General features: G+C 35.7%; 3 protein-coding genes and 1 long non-coding RNA gene across 6 annotated transcripts; 2 read left to right on the top strand and 2 right to left on the bottom strand.

Annotated features, from left to right (window-relative positions):
• Positions 1–1,700: 1,700 nt before the first annotated feature.
• Positions 1,701–4,175, bottom strand: LOC100261623 (short-chain dehydrogenase TIC 32 A, chloroplastic). The gene is made up of 8 exons (XM_002262945.4): positions 3,797–4,175; positions 3,469–3,700; positions 3,241–3,320; positions 2,996–3,152; positions 2,812–2,893; positions 2,624–2,711; positions 2,492–2,538; positions 1,701–2,220 (listed from the first exon to the last, which is right to left on the bottom strand). Exons 1-8 carry the CDS (start codon positions 3,918–3,920, stop codon positions 2,020–2,022), a joined length of 1,011 nt encoding a protein of 336 aa, XP_002262981.1. The 5' UTR covers positions 3,921–4,175; the 3' UTR covers positions 1,701–2,019.
• On the top strand, positions 2,819–3,233 carry LOC132255047 (uncharacterized). The gene is made up of 2 exons (XR_009467648.1): positions 2,819–2,924; positions 3,016–3,233. It is a non-coding gene; the product is annotated as an uncharacterized LOC132255047 (long non-coding RNA).
• LOC104881387 (uncharacterized) lies at positions 3,820–5,898 on the top strand. Of its 2 annotated transcripts, XR_009467647.1 has the most exons (4): positions 3,820–3,934; positions 4,004–4,158; positions 4,261–4,331; positions 4,505–5,898. XR_009467647.1 is itself a non-coding variant. In XM_010661501.3 (3 exons), exons 1-3 carry the CDS (start codon positions 4,152–4,154, stop codon positions 4,727–4,729), a joined length of 303 nt encoding a protein of 100 aa, XP_010659803.1. In that variant the 5' UTR covers positions 4,044–4,151; the 3' UTR covers positions 4,730–5,898. The 2 variants fall into 2 exon arrangements, 1 of the variants encoding a protein (XP_010659803.1); XM_010661501.3 differs by lacking the exon at positions 3,820–3,934 and having other exon boundaries at positions 4,044–4,158.
• A 2,434-nt stretch (positions 5,899–8,332) lies between these two features.
• On the bottom strand, positions 8,333–12,845 carry LOC100246241 (trehalase). 2 transcript variants are annotated; one of them, XM_002263662.4, is made up of 11 exons: positions 12,082–12,845; positions 11,365–11,484; positions 11,055–11,170; positions 10,804–10,904; positions 10,589–10,698; positions 9,949–10,021; positions 9,689–9,859; positions 9,510–9,597; positions 9,269–9,368; positions 8,944–9,157; positions 8,333–8,745 (listed from the first exon to the last, which is right to left on the bottom strand). In XM_002263662.4, exons 1-11 carry the CDS (start codon positions 12,672–12,674, stop codon positions 8,659–8,661), a joined length of 1,773 nt encoding a protein of 590 aa, XP_002263698.2. In that variant the 5' UTR covers positions 12,675–12,845; the 3' UTR covers positions 8,333–8,658. The 2 variants fall into 2 exon arrangements, with proteins under 2 accessions (XP_002263698.2, XP_059598641.1); XM_059742658.1 differs by having other exon boundaries at positions 8,628–9,157; positions 12,082–12,814.
• Positions 12,846–17,250: the final 4,405 nt, after the last annotated feature.

The raw sequence follows: 17,250 nt of genomic DNA, 5'->3' as shown, positions 1-17,250 counted from the left end.
AGTATGGGCCTGTATTCTAGACGGCGTCGAGGCTTCTACTGGGCTGTGGGGCTCAAAATTTGTTGGGCTTGTGTTTAATTCCATTAATACGTTGAATGTGATACGTACATTCACCGTTTAGGTCAACTTGTGAAAAAATAAAACATTGTGTTTTTTAAAAGATCAACATAGCTTTTATATGATTATATCTACGTACTAATTTTATTAAAACATTTAATTCCTCGAAAAAGGGGTCACGGAAAATTTGAAATTTATTATTTCTCATACAAATTATATTTGAATTATTATAAAAAAATATTTTATATTTAATGAAATTTTTATAATATTAATATTACTTGTTAGTTTTATTAATCCATACTTGACTCATTTAAATTTAAATAAATAGGTAAATTAAATAATAAAACATGTGAAGTTGAGAAGTTAACATATCAATTCAAATAAGATTTAATTCAATATAATTATTTTATGGATTACATATGGCATTAGCTATTTTATTATTATGTTATATTTAGGTTAATATTTTTCACTGAGTTATTATTTTGTTTAATAATTATTTCAACGGTATTACTAAAATGGGTAGTTTTGAACAATTTTAATTATACTTTTTTTTTTGTATTTTTTAAAATACAACCAAACATGAAAAAATATTTTTTTTTATTTTTTCATTCTTTACTACTTTCTACAAACCAAACATAATCTCATGCAATGTCTATGATCAATCATTGCACACAATTCTATTTTATAGAATTAATAATACTTATACTATGACTATGATGGTACAAAAAATCTTTGATATAATGAAAAAACTAATAGTGTTTATGTCATCAATTATTTGTTAAATACTTAAGAGTGCATTTGAAAGTAAATTTAAAAAATGTTTCTAACATTTTTAACACTTTAACGATAAAAATTTTTAAGTATTAAAAATATTAAAAGCGTTTCTTAAAATCAATATCAAACGGGTTCTTAAAATCTTATGAGAAGTTATTTTGAAATAAATGTAAGATTAGTGTTATCTAATATTTGGAGTCTCTTTTTATAATAAAAATTTGGTGTTTAGTAATTTTTTTTAAAATCTACTTGATATATCACCTTTTTTTTTTGTTCATATATAAATTTTATGCAATTCTATTTAGAAGCATCACTAATAAAGTTGTTATAAATAAAAAAAAAACACTTTAATCATAATTACTCTCAAACACGTCCTAATTTTATAAAAGAATCCTTGAAAATATTAGAAAACACTTCTAATGTTATTGAAATCAATGCCAAACTTGGATGGCATATAATTCAAAACTAAAAAAAAGTATATATATATATATATGAATTAATTGGTTAAAAAAGATAAAATAATTTTTATATTTATAAATTTAATCTCTTCTATAGAGTTTTTTTTATAAGAAAAGAATGAATATATTTTTTGTTGGGATATTGATTGAAAAACGAGGGAAAGTTAGATTTCCAAAATTAGGTTTGATTGAAAGGTGTCAGAAATCTCAAAATCAATGGAATATTGCAGAGTCATTTTCAGTTGGGTCGGACAAGGACAGCCTCATCATCTCCACTACCAATATGTGAATCGCACAAGCTAATAAAGAGCCTAGTTTTGGAGCTCTCCATGCAGACATGCACGACAAGGGAAGAACCAAATTAAGTGAAAGGTGATACAAAAACGTCAGTCCCACATCGGTCACAAAAAATAAAGATAAGAATATTCTCATTATGAATACTACATCACACACACAGCTCCTGCAGTAGTGCATGGTACCCCTTCTCCGCCTGTCTAGTGGGCACCACCCCTCCCTTACAGAAAAATCCAATCTCACAAATGGATTTTTTTTTTTTTCTAACATATATATATAGGCTAATTAATTATTCTACGTATACCGTAATGGAAGCTGTATACAAGGTGTATTTTCTAAATCTCTCTCTCGGCTAATTAACATTATGCTTTTCTGGTATTTGTTTATGGTGTTTTATTTTTTAATTTTGTTTTGTTTTGGTAATATTTAATGTGGTTTAATCTGAGGCGTCGAGTGGATCGAAGATTGCTCTGGAGTCTCTGGCAGTCATGATTTCGGAAGCGGACCACAGGCGGGAAGCTTCTTGTGAGTTGGATCCCAATTTAGATGTCCATGCCTCGTTGCAGTCCGCAAAGTACTTTCCGGAAACGTTTACGAGTCTTGGATGCGTTGCAACGTAGCAGGTTGTAGCTGCAGCCTACAAAAATTAAATTAAAAAAATTAAGAAAAATATGTGTTCGGATGCCGAGAAAGTAGTGGAAAATAGGGTAGAAAATTTAAGAAAGTGTGAGATATGAGATTTAAAGGAACATAAGAAAGTTGAAGCCGTCGCGTTTAAAAAAAATAGTACTACTATTTAGACCTTTTTTGTTCTTTCGTTCTTTGTTTTCTGTTTGGTTGCCCGGAAATTTCTGGAAAATATGGTGAAATTTTTTTTAAAAAAAGTAGGAGATAAAAGCGAGGATTACCTGAGGAATTGTCTTCAGGAACTTTGAAGTCAAGAAGAAGATCAGATCTGTGAATTGATAAGTAAAGTTTCAGATTTTGAAGAGAGAACTCGACTAGATTCGGATGAGAATCGGTTTGAGAATGGATCTAACCTGTGACGATGCCTTCGGTTTCTCTGGTGAGCCTCGTTCTCACGATCCCTGGATGAACGCAATTCACAGTCACGTTCGCATCCATTTGCTGCAAGATCCCAAGAAAAAAGAGGAAAACAATACGATTAAGTCCGAGAAAACCTGAGAAAACAACAAATTTCACTTTTTCAGTGGATTTTAATAATCACCTTCAATCTCTGAGCAAGTTCCTTGGTGTGCAAAACATTGGCGAGCTTCGAGACAGCATAAGCACGTGTCGCATCGTATTGACTGGAGACACCGACACAAATTTTCAGAAAAGGTCAAAGCCATAATCATTTATTTGGAATCAGTCCAATTACCGTTCCGGATTTTTCAATGTTTTTCTCTCACCTTTTGTTTCTGGTTATCAGCCCCAGATAACGGATTACGTCGCCGGAAAACCAGCTGTGAATGGTCGACGATACGTTCACGATGCGACCTTGAACGCCGGTCTTTTTCGCCGTTTCGATCATCTTATTTAGTAACAGTTTGGTCAATAGAAAATGACCTGAGAAATTCATTGAAAATGTATATATATTACTTAGCTCAAATAAATTGAATAAATAATAATTTCAGTTTTTTTCTTCAATTTTTACCTAGATAATTGGTAGCAAAGGTCATCTCGATTCCATCTTCGGAGATAGCATGCTCGTGAGTGAACTTCCCGGCGTTGTTTCTGAGATCAAAGAAAAGATAATCAGATTGTACGAGGGAAACAAACAAGCTCATTTTTCACTACTTGCTGCAACGAAGTACGAAAATCTGGAATGATTTCATTTTCCCAGGAACCAAACAGAGGCAAAACTTCGGTTTTTGGAGCTTACATGAGGAGATTGAGCGGCAAATCCAGAGACTCGAACTCCGAAACGAAGCATCGAACCGAGTCGAGCGAACTAAGATCGAGAGCCATGACGACGATCTCCGAATTGGGAAACTCCGCCACAATACGAGCCTTCGCTTCCTCCGCAGCCTTCAGGCTCCGCGCCGGCAGCACTAGCCTCGCCCCGCGCTTCGCCAGCACCCGGGCCGTCTCCGCCCCTATCCCCGACGTCGCACCTGGAAATTGAACAACCCCATCATCATCAGTTAAACAAACAACGATTTTCAACTCATCATGCAATGGAAATCACCATTATTGTTGAGCAAACTCACCAGTAATGACAGCAGTGACGGAGCCCAGATCGGGGCAGTTCTCAGTTACCTCTTCGGCAGTGGACTTGGAGCCATACCCACTTGCTCCGAATGAGCCGAGGAGGTATTTCAGAGCATCAAGCATTTGTCAAAGCTAAGGTACGTATTTGCAGTTTGTCAGGTTTTTGCAGGCGATGAGGCTCTACAGTTTACCTTTTTCTTTTTCAGAGGGAGACGTTAAAAAAAAAAAGATTGGAAAGGTTTGGAAGGTGATTCGTGAAGAGAAAGCGTGGATTGGGATGAGATTTTATAATGGATGGAGTGGAGAGTGGGGGATTGGATGTTTGTCATTCATTGACGAAGATGAAAACCTTGCATGATTGGTATTTTATTACTTGTTTATTCATACAGTTTCTTAAACCAACCTTTTCAAACTGAAATTTGCCGATTCTTAAGTCGATTATTTGGTTTTCTTGTCATTACAGGGGCGAAAGGGCCGATAAATGTGGGTGAAGAGTCCAAAGAAAACGACACCGTTTTGTTTCTGAGCCATTTGGTAATCACTTGATTTAATTATTCTTCTCAATTTTCTCTCTGAAAGAAACAAAATTATGGCTGCTAGTTGATTGAATTGATCAACTCATTAGTTAATTAATTATTAATTAAGAAGTGACGTATATTAAGCCTCAGCCTCTCAGCACTGTATGATTTCTTGCTTTGTTGTATCAGAGATTCAGAAGCATAGTAGGTCGGACGGAGAAGGGTCGGCGATTAATTAAATGCAACGGAAGCAAAGTACGAGCGTCGATGCAGAGAGATTGGAATCGCGGAAAGGGAATCGCACGTGAGGCTAGCGATTCAAAAATTCAACAGATCGGTCAATCCTACGGCCTCGAATCTGCCACTCTTTTTTACCAGACAATCATTACCGTTGAAACCCTTGGAGCAAAATGACAACCATACCCCTCCACCTTCAACTCTGTCAGGTACCCTCTCACTCCACATTAACTCGTTCTAATCATGATTGGACCTTGATACCTCACTTTTTGAGTCTTCTTTTTGGATGGTCATTTATTATTATTATGATTAATAATAAATTAATGAGGAGGTGAAGTTATAATCAAAACTGATAATGTGAGGGGCACGTTTGTTAATTGTTAATTGGAGATGTGAAGAAAAAGGTGTGTGGGTCCATGAAAAAGTGGTGCAAAAGAAGTCACGAAATTTCAGCTTTTTGGAGCACTTCTCTAGGCCCCGTGCCCTCTCATATGCCCGGACCGGACCTTCTCCCATCATATGATTCATATCCCTTTATCCACATCTCATCTCTTACATTCACCTGACTCCCTCCCTTGGTTCATCACCCTTACTCTTCATTTCTTTTTCTCCAAACAAACAATAATAATAATAATAATAATAATAGCTCTAGAGTCCCTTTTAATTGAAACTTTTCATTTAAAATGACAATTAGAATTAAATTTACTTTTTCAAAAAATAATTTTTAATTTTATAATATAAAAAGTATCATAAATTTATAAATAATTTCAAAATTATCATATTTCAATAAATATTAAAAAAAAACGATATTTTTATCAAAATCCTTGTGAACTATTGAAAGTAGATGTGATGATGTATGTCGATAATATGATTACAATGAGAAACAACTTAATCATATTTGAATGAAAGCTTTATATATTCGTTGTAAAAGTAATACAATGTTATCAATTTACCATTCGGTGTTCCACGTTCCACTTAATAATTGAAAATAAGCTTTATTTGATGATGCTTTTCGGGGAAGTGGGGTTGGCTTGGAGGAGATGTTGTTGTTAATGTCTCATATGTGGGTGATTGAGGGTGATTGATGATTTCTCTATGTTGTATTTTTAAACCTTGTTCTTGCTATTTATTTACTTGCTACTAGGGTGTCCCATCTCATGCCAATACTTTCTCAGCCTTCTTTAGTTTTTTTGCTGCTATTTGTTTAGTATGTTGTTCAGGTGTCCTTGTCATGCAAGTTTTTCCTTTTTCCCTTTTCTCTCCTATACTTTTTAATTTGATTAGTTGCAAATCCTTGCTCACATTTTGAGCACAATTGTGTAGTTTAAAATATTGAAATTGGATTCTTTAGGCTGTTCTCTGTCACTTGAAACTAAATTCACTTTGAGATTGAATTGGATGCTTTCAACTGCTCTGGTCAAACCAAAGTTTAGGATGGACATCATTTAGTTTGACTAACTTCAATTGGTCAAAACCCCTCCTAAAAGAAAGAACTCAAGATTTAAGAAAGCCCAAATGCATATAATTAACTTCAATAGACTAGAGAATTTTTTGGAACTAGAAAAAGTGCTTTGACTTTGATCTCCAAGACAATTCATCAAAACGAGCCACAAAGAGCAGTTAAGAAGGTAAAAAAAAAACAGGAAAGCCCTAATCTGATTTCCTCAGATGCAACCTTCTAAGCCAAAAAGTCCCTTTCAAGTGGATTTGTCTGGCATTTGGATACAACCCATCTAATCAAACCTTAGATTTTGCATCATTTTTTATACATCACACGCTATCTGTCTCTGGGTGTTTAGTTAGCCAACTATGTTTGACTGCATTGAGAGGAGCGAATCCATAAGACTAAAGTATATAACAATTGTGTATAAAAAAAGACCACATACAATTGTGCATCTTGTCATTTCCCAATCTAATCAAAAACCCCATTTTAAATATCAAAAGCATACCTGAATGGTGTCATTCAATACTACCATTCTTCAATGATTGCCACTCGTTTCTGTGGGAGCCCAGAATCTTAGGGGACCCGTTTCCCCTTAAAATTAGGATTTTTGGATTTCCAATCTCTTTGTCTATATTAATAATCTGGGGATGATGAGCCTAATCAACTCTCCACCTCCTTGTTTTAAAACTATTTGATTGAATATACTATTGTTTAGTTTTCTTTAATTGGTTTCTTGTCAAATAAGGTTGCCAGTTGAACATTATCACTCGCCCATTGTTTTTAGACTCAAAAGATGCATCCCCACATAACCTACCAAAGGAGGGGAAAAGAAAAAAAAACACATGAAAAGGCCAACGGATGACTGCTGAGTTGAGTTGAGTTGAGTTGATCGAGTATAAAATCATGTTTTTCAATAAGTTGATTGAGTTTAGAATCGAGGTTTCCAGGGAATCGGCTGAGTAACAGAGTCGTAAGTGAGTTGAAGACTCGAATTCCCAAAGATTCCTAGTGGATTTCTTTAATCTCCATTCATGACAGGTGGGTTTTGGCTCTCTCTAATATCTTTTCATTTCCATGAAAAAACAAACTTCGAGATGCTAATCTCCTACATTATAGGCTTTTTGATAGAGAGTGTGGTTTCTCTATCATTAAAGGATCTATCAATGACCCACCACTAACCCCTAACTAGACCCTAAATTATATGGTGGATCTTGAGTGATGTCATGCATCCCCAACTTCGCATATGTAGTCTCTTGTGGGCATATTATTGTAAACCTTCTTTCAGTTCACTAGTTTAGATGTTGGCATAGACTAATTATTAAAGTATTAGGCAACTAACTCCGCTGCCGCTGGAACATTATAGTGCCATCAATGCCCAAAATCAGTGTTTCTTCTAGAGCAAAACCAGGACTAGCTTCATGATCTAGAACCATATATATCTACACTTAAGGGACCCTCAGACTAGATAATCACAGCTTACTCCATTAGATTCCCGTATGGGGCTTGGGGTGTCAATGTGTTTCACGTAGGGTCATTATCAAGTGGACCAAACAGCTTAGCCCGGATTGGGTTCCTGCTCACCTAACGGCTAAGATAACAAGAACTAAGATGTCGATCCATGTATAATATCATTTTCTACTATGATATGGAAATACCAATGCTATAGCGATTTAGAAAATATCACATCACAGTTAAGTTGAGCACGTTGCTATTAGCTACTTGAGTGAGAAGAATTACCAATTTTAAAACACAACTGCAAGGAGCTCTCTAGTACTGAATCCTGTCCTGCCTGATTCTATCAGAAGCTTAAGCATGTGGCTTTTAGCTACCCAAGAGAGAATAATTACAACTTCTAAAACTAATTGGAACTTGTGAATCCCGTCCTGCTTAGTTATATCAGAAGCTTACCTAATTGGAGAAGACAATGTTAGAACATGGCCCATCATATTCTTATCCCGGTATGGGGCCTGGACGTCTAATGTGTTTCATGTTGGGTCATTCTCAAGTTGAGTTGGTTCTAAAGAGATGGATTACTAGCATCTTTCCTGTCCACATCTTGGTGACTGATTTGTGACTGGTCTGGCTTAGGTTCCTGTTGACCTAAAGGCTAAGCAAACAAGGAATAAGATTGCAACCATCTATGATATCATGGTTCTGATGACATGGAAATATCAAAGGGATATTGATATCGATTTAGACAATCCCAGGTCACAGACAGCCAGCTTGTTCAGCATGTTGGTTTTAGCTACTCTTAGAGAGAAAAATTACCCATTCAAAGACACAACTCCATAGTAATCTCTGGTACTCAATTCATCCCACGTAGTTCTACAAGAAGCTTTGGATGGATGACAGGGCTCATCATATTCTTATTTAATGGCCAACCTTCCAACACAATTTACAATTTATTCAGAGAAAACAATTCTCTGTTCGGCTCAATTAGTTTAAGAAGTTAACCAATCTCAAAGTATTCACAATAATTAAACAAAGAAGTAAATTCCATAGTGGAGCCCTAGGTAGCAGAAAGGACCTTGAATTTTATGGAAATGCTGTCTCAAAAATCAAATGACTATGCCTTATCCCCCCCTTTTTTGGGGGACACTGCAAGGAGAAATCATGCTTCATATACCCTTGCATTGAAAGTCTAAGTCTTCAGTTTCATTCCTTACTGGCAATCTAGCTTCTGGTCCTTAGTCCATCCAAACTCCTCCAGGAATGCCAATACAACACCATTTGTCCAGCCAAAACCAGTCTGCATGACAGCGTACAAAAAATAAATTTGACGTGTGGCAGGAGATCCACTTCACACCAAGATATTTGACAAAGTAAAAAAGTATAGTCTTCCCACTAGTGAATTCCACTGAACAATAAAAGATGCATTTAGGTTCTGTGAAAAATTGATAAATTCTTCCATATATTCCCAAAAGTAACCAAGGATATGGCCTCTGACCTGGGGTATGTATTCACCGCCACCTCCAATTTTTCCACATTCTTCCACATCATATTTTTCAAGCATTGTGCTTGTGTTCTTGTAGGCAGCATAGTTGGTTCTGATCCACCTCATAGCAATATCTTCTGCCATCAACCTTGCTTCTTTCAATCCAGATCTCACCAGGCCTTCAACTATCATGTGTTGAATTGGAGCCCAACCATTTGGAAAATCCCTGTCAACAAATTCTATTAGATACAGATACTAAAATATAAATTGTCAAATAACACAAAAGATCTCAAGCTTTTCACTAGTTGATACGCAATTGAACCAAAAGATTACTTACCATTGTTGTCCCGAATTTGTCAAGGAAGTTGCAATCCCAGCAGAGCAAAGCAAACCCGAACTTTGGAAACTTTCCATAACTTTCTCCACCACAGAAGCATCTGCACATGTTTATGCGATAACTGCATTCTTACTTCAACTTTTATTATATCTTTTTGCATACAAAGTATAAAGACTTATTTCATCAATCAAGATTCCAATTATAATAACACGTTCCATTGATAATTTCTAGTATAACATACCCGAGTTAAACAACTCAATCCATAGAGGAACAAAGTTTGAAGCAAACACGTTCTCGTTCTGGTTTGAAGCTTCTAATTTATGAACTTCCTAAAATAAATGAAAATAACACATGAGGAACGGTAAATTGATTGTTGTAGTCATGACATATCACTTCACAAACTTCATATGTAGATATCACCTTGCATGAAGTGGAATTGTCACCGAGCCAGTAGTCAACCCATTGTCCCATCTTTGCATTCCAGAAAACAGAGTCCATTGCCTTTTTTCTCCCTTGAGAAGCTTCCACAAAGCGTTCAGAGATGGTATTTTCTCCAATAACTTTTGCCAAGGAGGCTATGTCAAGCTCCATCTAACCAACAAATATGATGGCTTGTCATAACAAATTTGTAAATTATGAATTCAATTAAGGCTTTTTAAGAGGATATTTCTAAATTGTACCTTCAGTATAAATGCATTCAAATCCACGGGTAGAATTGATGTTGTAGCCAATGTCGTGAAATCTGAAGAATTCCTACAACAAGACACCTAAATATTCATACCTTCGTCATTCAATATCTGAACACTTTTAAATAGTTAAATCTTAAACTAGACTTATAGCCCAAAGAACTATGAGCTGAGGCAGTAGAACCAAAAAAGAAATATTGAAATTCACATTAAATAAGGACAAGAATGGATGGGCTTTCATCATTTCCTCTCAAAAAAGTTCCGTTTTTAGTTTCACTAGCAAAATTTTGCATGCAAACATGAACGAGATTGTAAAACCATAATAACTCTTAAAATAAAAACATAATGGTCAATATCAGAAACATAAGCTAAAACACGAGCAATTAAAAGGCATATCATGCAAGATTAACCAACAGAAATTGTCCACAACTGATGGTTATTGGGATAGTCAGATTAATAAGAGCTTGTTATGGAGACCAATTTAAAATTTGACTAACATCCAACAGTCCAGGTGATTAGCTTACAAAGGGTTGGCTAAAATTGGCTTTCACTTATTTGTTTACTATTCTAGGATGGCACAAAACAGATAAATTCCCCCATTAAAAATGAAAAAAATACATGTACAAGGTGGTACCTCATCCATCTTGTGCTGAAATCCCATCCAGATTCAGCAGTTGAAGCCAGTTCCCTGTAAAATTGCTGTTTCTCCGAAGCATCCAAGATCTTGGAAGCAGACTCCTTGTCCTGTGAGCAGAATTAGTTATTCAATAACAAACTCTTTTAACATTTTCCATCAATTTATATGAGACCTTTCTTAATCTAGTATATGGGGGAGAAGAATTTGCGCACATTAGTTGAAGACTCTGGTCTCGGTTTATCCCACATTGCATAGTACCGACTCAAAGTGTGATTACAGGCTTGATCATCCTGAATGGTCATCTTATGTTTCCCTTCAATGACGGAAGTGACAACAACAGAAAAGGTAGAAGTAAGAGTAGTTTACACCAACAAAAAGTAGCAAAAAACAACAAGGCAAGGACAAGTGGTAGACATACGACAAACTGCTAGGAAAAATAAACAATCTCATTCTCATTTAATACCTGAATTCCAAAACTGATGTTCCTTGAGCAAAGCAGGGAGAGACTTTCTCACCATTTCTTTATCACCCGTTCTCTTGTATATTTCATAGATCATGGAACTCAGGAGCGGGGGCTGGCTGAAAAAAAGTCCCACCCAATCAAAGATCGTTCTTTAACTCCAATTTGTAAGAAACTTACGATAGGATGAATTTGCAAAGGTCGGCTATATGACATTATGTCAAACCAAAAGAGGGAAAAAAAAACACGAAAATTAAATGTCAATCAGCAAACAGCACAAACTGCAGCTACTTTGGAAGATTGAGATCATTACCTCCGATTGCTGTAATATGCCCTTGCACCGTTTAGGACATAACCATATTCATCGATAAGTGAAATCAGATTAGCAACAATTGCTTTTGCCGTCTCATGCATTTTACTTGCTAGCAAGCCCCTGCATGACAAAGTATATTAACCCTATAAGAGGAAACTCCACAGAGAAACTTTCCAGCCAAAACCCTAGTGTTATGATCAACAGTTATCAATGAGGAAAAGCCCTAGCATACAATTATTTCTGGTAATCATCAGAAACCTTAGTAAATGAACTGCATCTACCAAAACAATGTGGGCCCAGTCAGGCAGAAAAGAGTAAACACCCTTGTTTTCAACAGGACATTGGAACACCATTAGTCCTCCAAATAGTTTGGCATAACATGAACAATAACCCATGGCAAGAACTTCCACGATTATCAAAATTGCAATGGAATTGGGATCCCAAACCCGAAACAAAAGCTAAAAGCCTTGATTTATAATATGGAATTGTATTCATAGTTTTCGGGTTTATTACATTCATGAATCTAACCCACCTCCCACAATCCCATGGAATTTGCTTTCTCTGTGTAATTGTATTTGTAGAATTAGGGTTTATTGCATTAATGTACACAACAACAAAACAGGAGAATAAGAATTTTGGGAATTGAGATTCCGCTCAATAATGACATGCTACCAAATATCAAAAGACGCAAATGATTGAAAAGCAAACCAAACTAACCGAATAACCCAGTAAGAATCCCAATAGTAAACCTCTCTAAATCTCGATCCAGGAATCACCACTGGATTAGGAAGAGGAAGCAGAGTGTGCAGGTCCGGCCGATCCCGAACCCCGTTCGAAACTTTCCGGCTCAGATTCTTCCAAAGAGAATGCACCTCCAATGCCCATGCTCTCACCTCCGGACTCTCCACCTTCGGCAAGAACCCCGTCGGCTCCGGCACATAATCCTCCGGCACAACCTCCACCAAATCTTCCCCTGCACCTCGCATGTACTCTCCCATAAACCCCTCCAAAATCTCAACCGAAACCGACCCATTTTCAGACCTGGGTAGCTTCTTAAAAGCCTCCTCTGTGTCTGAGAGATTGAATTTCAGAGACAAATCCACGTAAAGCTTTGGGTCGAAGTCGGAGTTGCCATAGGTTTTGAAGGCCGTTTCTTGGAGGCGATCAAGGAAGGTGACGAGTGGGGTGGTGGGCTTCACAGGAGAGCACTGCGATGAAGCTTCGGTAACAGCCATGGAGGATACGAAGAAGAAGAGAAAACAAGAGAATAAAGAATAAAAAATAAGATTATAGGATAGAAAAACCTCCATTTTTCATAGAGAATGAAAGTTGTCTGGCTTGGGTTTGAAGAGGGAGAAGCAAAGCCATGTCGAAAATTGAACAAGAAGAAGATTGCAGAAGAGAGCCGGCAGATTTTGGAGATAGCGATTGTCTGGACTTGCCCATTTATTAAAAAAAAAATACAACATCTAACCACTTTTTGAACTTATGTCAAAATTGGTGTCTTTGGTACGTACCCGCTATATAATTAATTTTTTTTTTTATCATTTTAATTAAATTCTCGATTAATAAGGTTTAATTCACGATTAAGACTTCATTTTGACTTTTAATTTATTTTTTTAATTAAAAATTATTAAATTATATAAATAAATTAATATCTTAAAAAATAACAAATTAAATACATTAAATTAATAAATCATACAATTTTATATATTATTTATATGTTATATAAATTTATTATTTTAAAATTATTAATTTATTAATAAATAAAATATTAATTTATAATATCTTTTATTTATCGATTTATGTTTGTTAAAGTAATATTAGATTCTTAAGTTTAAATATAAATAATTTATTATTAAAATATATATTTTAATTTTAATAATAAATTGTAATTTAATAGTTTTTAATTAAATTTGAAAGTAAAAAAAATTATAATTGAAATCTCAGTTAGCAACTGTGGCTTAAAAGTATACTATTATTTCGATAAAGATAAATTTGTCATAATACAAATAAATTAATATCTTAAAAAATAATAAATTAAATATCTTAAATTAATAAATTATACAATTTTATATATTATTTATATGTTATATAAATTTATTATTTTAATATTATTAATTTATTAATAAATAAAATATTCATTTATAATATCTTTTATTTATCAATTTATATTTGTTGAAGTAATACTAGATTCTTAAGGTTAATTATAAATAATTTATTATTTAAGTATATTTTTAAATTTTCAATCATAAATTGTAATTTAATAATTTTTAATTAAATTTTAAATTTAAAAAAATTAACTAAAGTCTCCGTTGGTAACTGCGATTTTAGTTTAAAAATGAAGCCTCAGTTGGTAACTGAGACTTTAGTTTAAAAATGAAACTTCAATTGGTAACTTAGGATTCAGTTAAAAAATGAAGTTTCAGTTGCCCAATTGAGACTTCAATTCAAAAATGAAATCTCAATAGTTAATTGAGGCTTTAATTAAAATGATAAAAAAATATTTTTAATGATACGGTGCGTACCAAAAATATCAATTTGAGCGTAAATTTTAAAAGGCAGTTAGATGTTTTTTTTTTTAATGGCTATTTTGACCCAATACTCTAGATTTTTAATAAAAGGTTACAGATTTATTGGAGGGTGAACACGTGGAGACAAAATCTTCATCATTTAATGGAGTTTTCCTCCTCAAGATTCGATATCTGTAGCAAGTACAGATTGGGTTCTTGTAGTTTTCCTGGATTTTGGAGGAAAAGTTGAAGATAGCAAATAGAAGTTGGAAAAGGTCTGTTCCTTACTCGATTTTGGTAGAAAAGGTAATGGAACTTTGAAAAATGACATTTTATTAAATTTGTTGGATCATCAGATCTTGTGAATCAGTCTCAATCCAACGTTCACGTCATCCTTTATCTACGAAGGGTGGTTCTGTTAGGATGTCGACCAGGCGGCTCATCCAGTCCGAGGGAGTCAAATACATGCCAAAGGTAATATTTCTACTTGTTTGAACAAATCCTGGACAGAGAATATTAAAGCAGCCTGTATTTTCCTCATCATCTGCCTGTCGTGGGAAAAAGACTCCGAGAAATTAAGGGAAAGATTCACTGGATGTATGAAAAAGCTAGAAAAACTGAGTCACGATTAATGGCTTAGATGCTTATAGATGCTTACAGTTCACAGCAAAACCAGCCTGCTTTGATCGTCCTTGAATAGCATTGGATTTACCTACACCAATATGCAAATGAAGTACCGTATTAACCAACTTTAATTTACAACGAAGATGAGAATAATGGAGGGTTCAAGATAAATGTGAATATGAATCACTCACTGCCCATCCACTTTGTATGCTGTTCATTCCGGTCTGTGGGGATCTATGTTGAACCCATATGACAGCTTCTGAAAACTGGGTCGGTTTAATAGTTGCTTTGTTAATGTTTATTTCTCCTGCTGCTCCATGAAAGCTTCCATTGGTAGCGGCCACTACTGCAAACTGAGAAACCAGGGCACCCCATTAATCAGTCACCCAAACTGACTTTTCCAAGAAATTAATTCTCCATATACATGATACAGGAGGGAAGGAATTGTTGTTCCTAGCACGCAAAGAGTGATTCATTATAAGAATAGATAAATGGACTCGCATGGAAACCATTGGGGTTGGCTGTGTTATCCGGATAATAAGCCTTAGAATGTTGTCTTGCCCATATTAGATCTTCTTTTCGGGTTCTTCTGATGATGACTGTGCCTAGTGGGCACTGAGCCCCCTTGATCCCAATCTCAATGGGCTCTGCAAATGAACGGGTAGCTTGATCACCATTCACTTCCTTGGGAAGTGAGGGTGGTTCTGTCTGCAGCAAAGGAGGAAGAAAGATCATTCATTAGGCAAAATTGGAATAGGGACACGCTAAAACCCGGGTTAAACTGGACTTAGGCTTTCTGAGGGCTTTAAATGGAAGGAGAATAAGGGGAGCTTGAATCAAGTCTGATATGATGATATAATTCTCTTATGAACTCAAAAATTGACCTGAACTTTATGATTCTGAGCAGTGGATTTTCAAGAGCGGGCTGTTTGTCAATGTGCACACAGTCATAAATTGATCCATCAAGATCCTACGGTCAAGTTTGTATATGATTTTCAGTTTCTAGTTCTATTTGGGATATGGAAAATACAAAGAAGGAAAACTTGATTCCACAGGTTTCTAGTATTTTCAAAAATGGTGTTGTTTGGATTCTCTTTTTCTCTCCAAGCCAAAACATTTTGCACATTTGTTTCTAACCCTCTGTTTGGCGGCCAAGAAAACTGAAGAAAGATAATAAAATGGACAGGCCTATGATCTATATGAGAAGATTCATGAAGCAAAAGCCATAGTACTTTTGGTCTCTCCACTTTCTGTAAAGCAACCTTATATGCAGGGAAAGCATAAGCCAAATGGACTACAACTACTATTTTTCTAGTGTGCCCAAAGGCCTTGGGAACATTTTATTACTAAACCCCAAGAAATCTACTGCTTATATGCCATCAAAACACTCAACATCCCTCCCCACCAGGTCCCCCAAAGTACATCATATCCCTCGGGGCACCGCGTAATCTTCACCGGAATAAAGAATTGTAGCAATCGCTGGTAGTAGATGGTGTCAATTCAACAGTATCAGCATCGCCAAAAGTAAGGTTTCTACTTGAACAAATCCTGGACAGAGGGAATTGAAGCAGCCTGTCTTTCTATACTCATCTGCCTGTTGATAAAAGAAAGAAACCGAGAAAAGGGAAAGATCAGTAGATCACTAGCCCGTCATGTCTCATGAAAGAAAACTAGAAAAACTCGAATGGCTTAGGTGCATACCGTCCAATATGAAAACAGCCTACTCTGATTATCCTTGAATAGCATTGGGTTCACCTGCAATATGGAAGTTAGTCTAATATTAAACTTTATAATGAACTAGACAAAATGAAATGAATCATGAGTGACTCACTGCCCATCCAGCTTGTATGTAGTTCACTGAGCTTGTTTCTGGGGATCTATGTTGAACCCTGATTATAGCTTCTGAAAATTGGTTCGGTTTAACAAATGGGTTGAAAATGTTCATCATTCCTGATGCTCCATGGTAGCTTCCATTGGCAGTGCTGACTACTGCAAGCTGAGAAATCAAAGGCACCCCATTTGTCAGTCAGTTATTCTGCCACGGTTTGTAGAATTGTAACTTGTAAAGCTATGCATTTGACCCAAAAGCTTAAGCCATCAGATAGCTCTATATCTGGTAGGAGCCTAACAGTAAAGATGGATAATGAGACTCACATGATAACCATTGGACTTCACCGTGTTACTTTGATAGGCCTTAGATTGTTTTCTTGCCCATATTAGATCTTCCTTTCGGGTTCTTCTGATGATGACTGTTCCTGGTGGGGCATTCAGCCCCCTTGATCCCAATCCCAACGGGCTCCACAAAAGAACGGCTAGCTTGATTGCCATTGATCACCTCCTTGGGAGGTGAAGGTGGTTCCATCTGCAGCAATGGAGAAAGCTCATTCAATAGGCAAAATTGGAGTAGAATATCCTAAAAGCTGGATTAAACTGAACAGCTTTAGGCTCATTGGCTTAAAGAAAACTTCAAAGGAAGGACAGCAGGAACAACTGTGATGAACTTGAACAAAATAAATCCTGATATGAAGTGATAAATTGACCTGAATTTTATTATTCTTGAGCAGCGGATGATCAAGAGCAGGCTGTTTGTCTATGTCCACACAGTCATAAATGGATCCATCAAGATCCTGCCAACAATTTACAGAAAATCAAACATCAACTCAGTAAAGAAACTATAAATTCTCCCAGTTTGATTCTATATATAAACTATACCTGAAAGCTTTTCCTGGCAGGCTTGTTCAAGAACTTG

The sequence above is a fragment of the Vitis vinifera genome, chromosome 2, assembly GCF_030704535.1.
Source record: "Vitis vinifera cultivar Pinot Noir 40024 chromosome 2, ASM3070453v1".
NCBI lineage: Eukaryota > Viridiplantae > Streptophyta > Magnoliopsida > Vitales > Vitaceae > Vitis > Vitis vinifera.
This window is presented reverse-complemented; position numbering and strand designations above follow the sequence as displayed.

Excerpts from the sequence above, each read along its gene's own strand:
- LOC100261623 (XM_002262945.4), bottom strand. The coding sequence starts at position 3,920 with ATGCTTGATGCTCTGAAATACCTCCTCGGCTCATTCGGAGCAAGTGGG. Across the intron at positions 2,712-2,811 it reads AACTTGCTCAGAGATTGAAG|CAAATGGATGCGAACGTGAC; the intron begins GTGATTATTAAA and ends GGGATCTTGCAG. Across the intron at positions 2,539-2,623 it reads AACCGAAGGCATCGTCACAG|ATCTGATCTTCTTCTTGACT; the intron begins GTTAGATCCATT and ends ATCAATTCACAG.
- LOC104881387 (XM_010661501.3), top strand. Across the intron at positions 4,332-4,504 it reads TTTTGTTTCTGAGCCATTTG|AGATTCAGAAGCATAGTAGG; the intron begins GTAATCACTTGA and ends TTGTTGTATCAG.
- LOC100246241 (XM_059742658.1), bottom strand. The coding sequence starts at position 12,674 with ATGGAGGTTTTTCTATCCTATAATCTTATTTTTTATTCTTTATTCTCT. Across the intron at positions 10,022-10,588 it reads TTCAGCACAAGATGGATGAG|GAATTCTTCAGATTTCACGA; the intron begins GTACCACCTTGT and ends GTCTTGTTGTAG. Across the intron at positions 9,369-9,509 it reads GATTGAGTTGTTTAACTCGG|ATGCTTCTGTGGTGGAGAAA; the intron begins GTATGTTATACT and ends AAACATGTGCAG.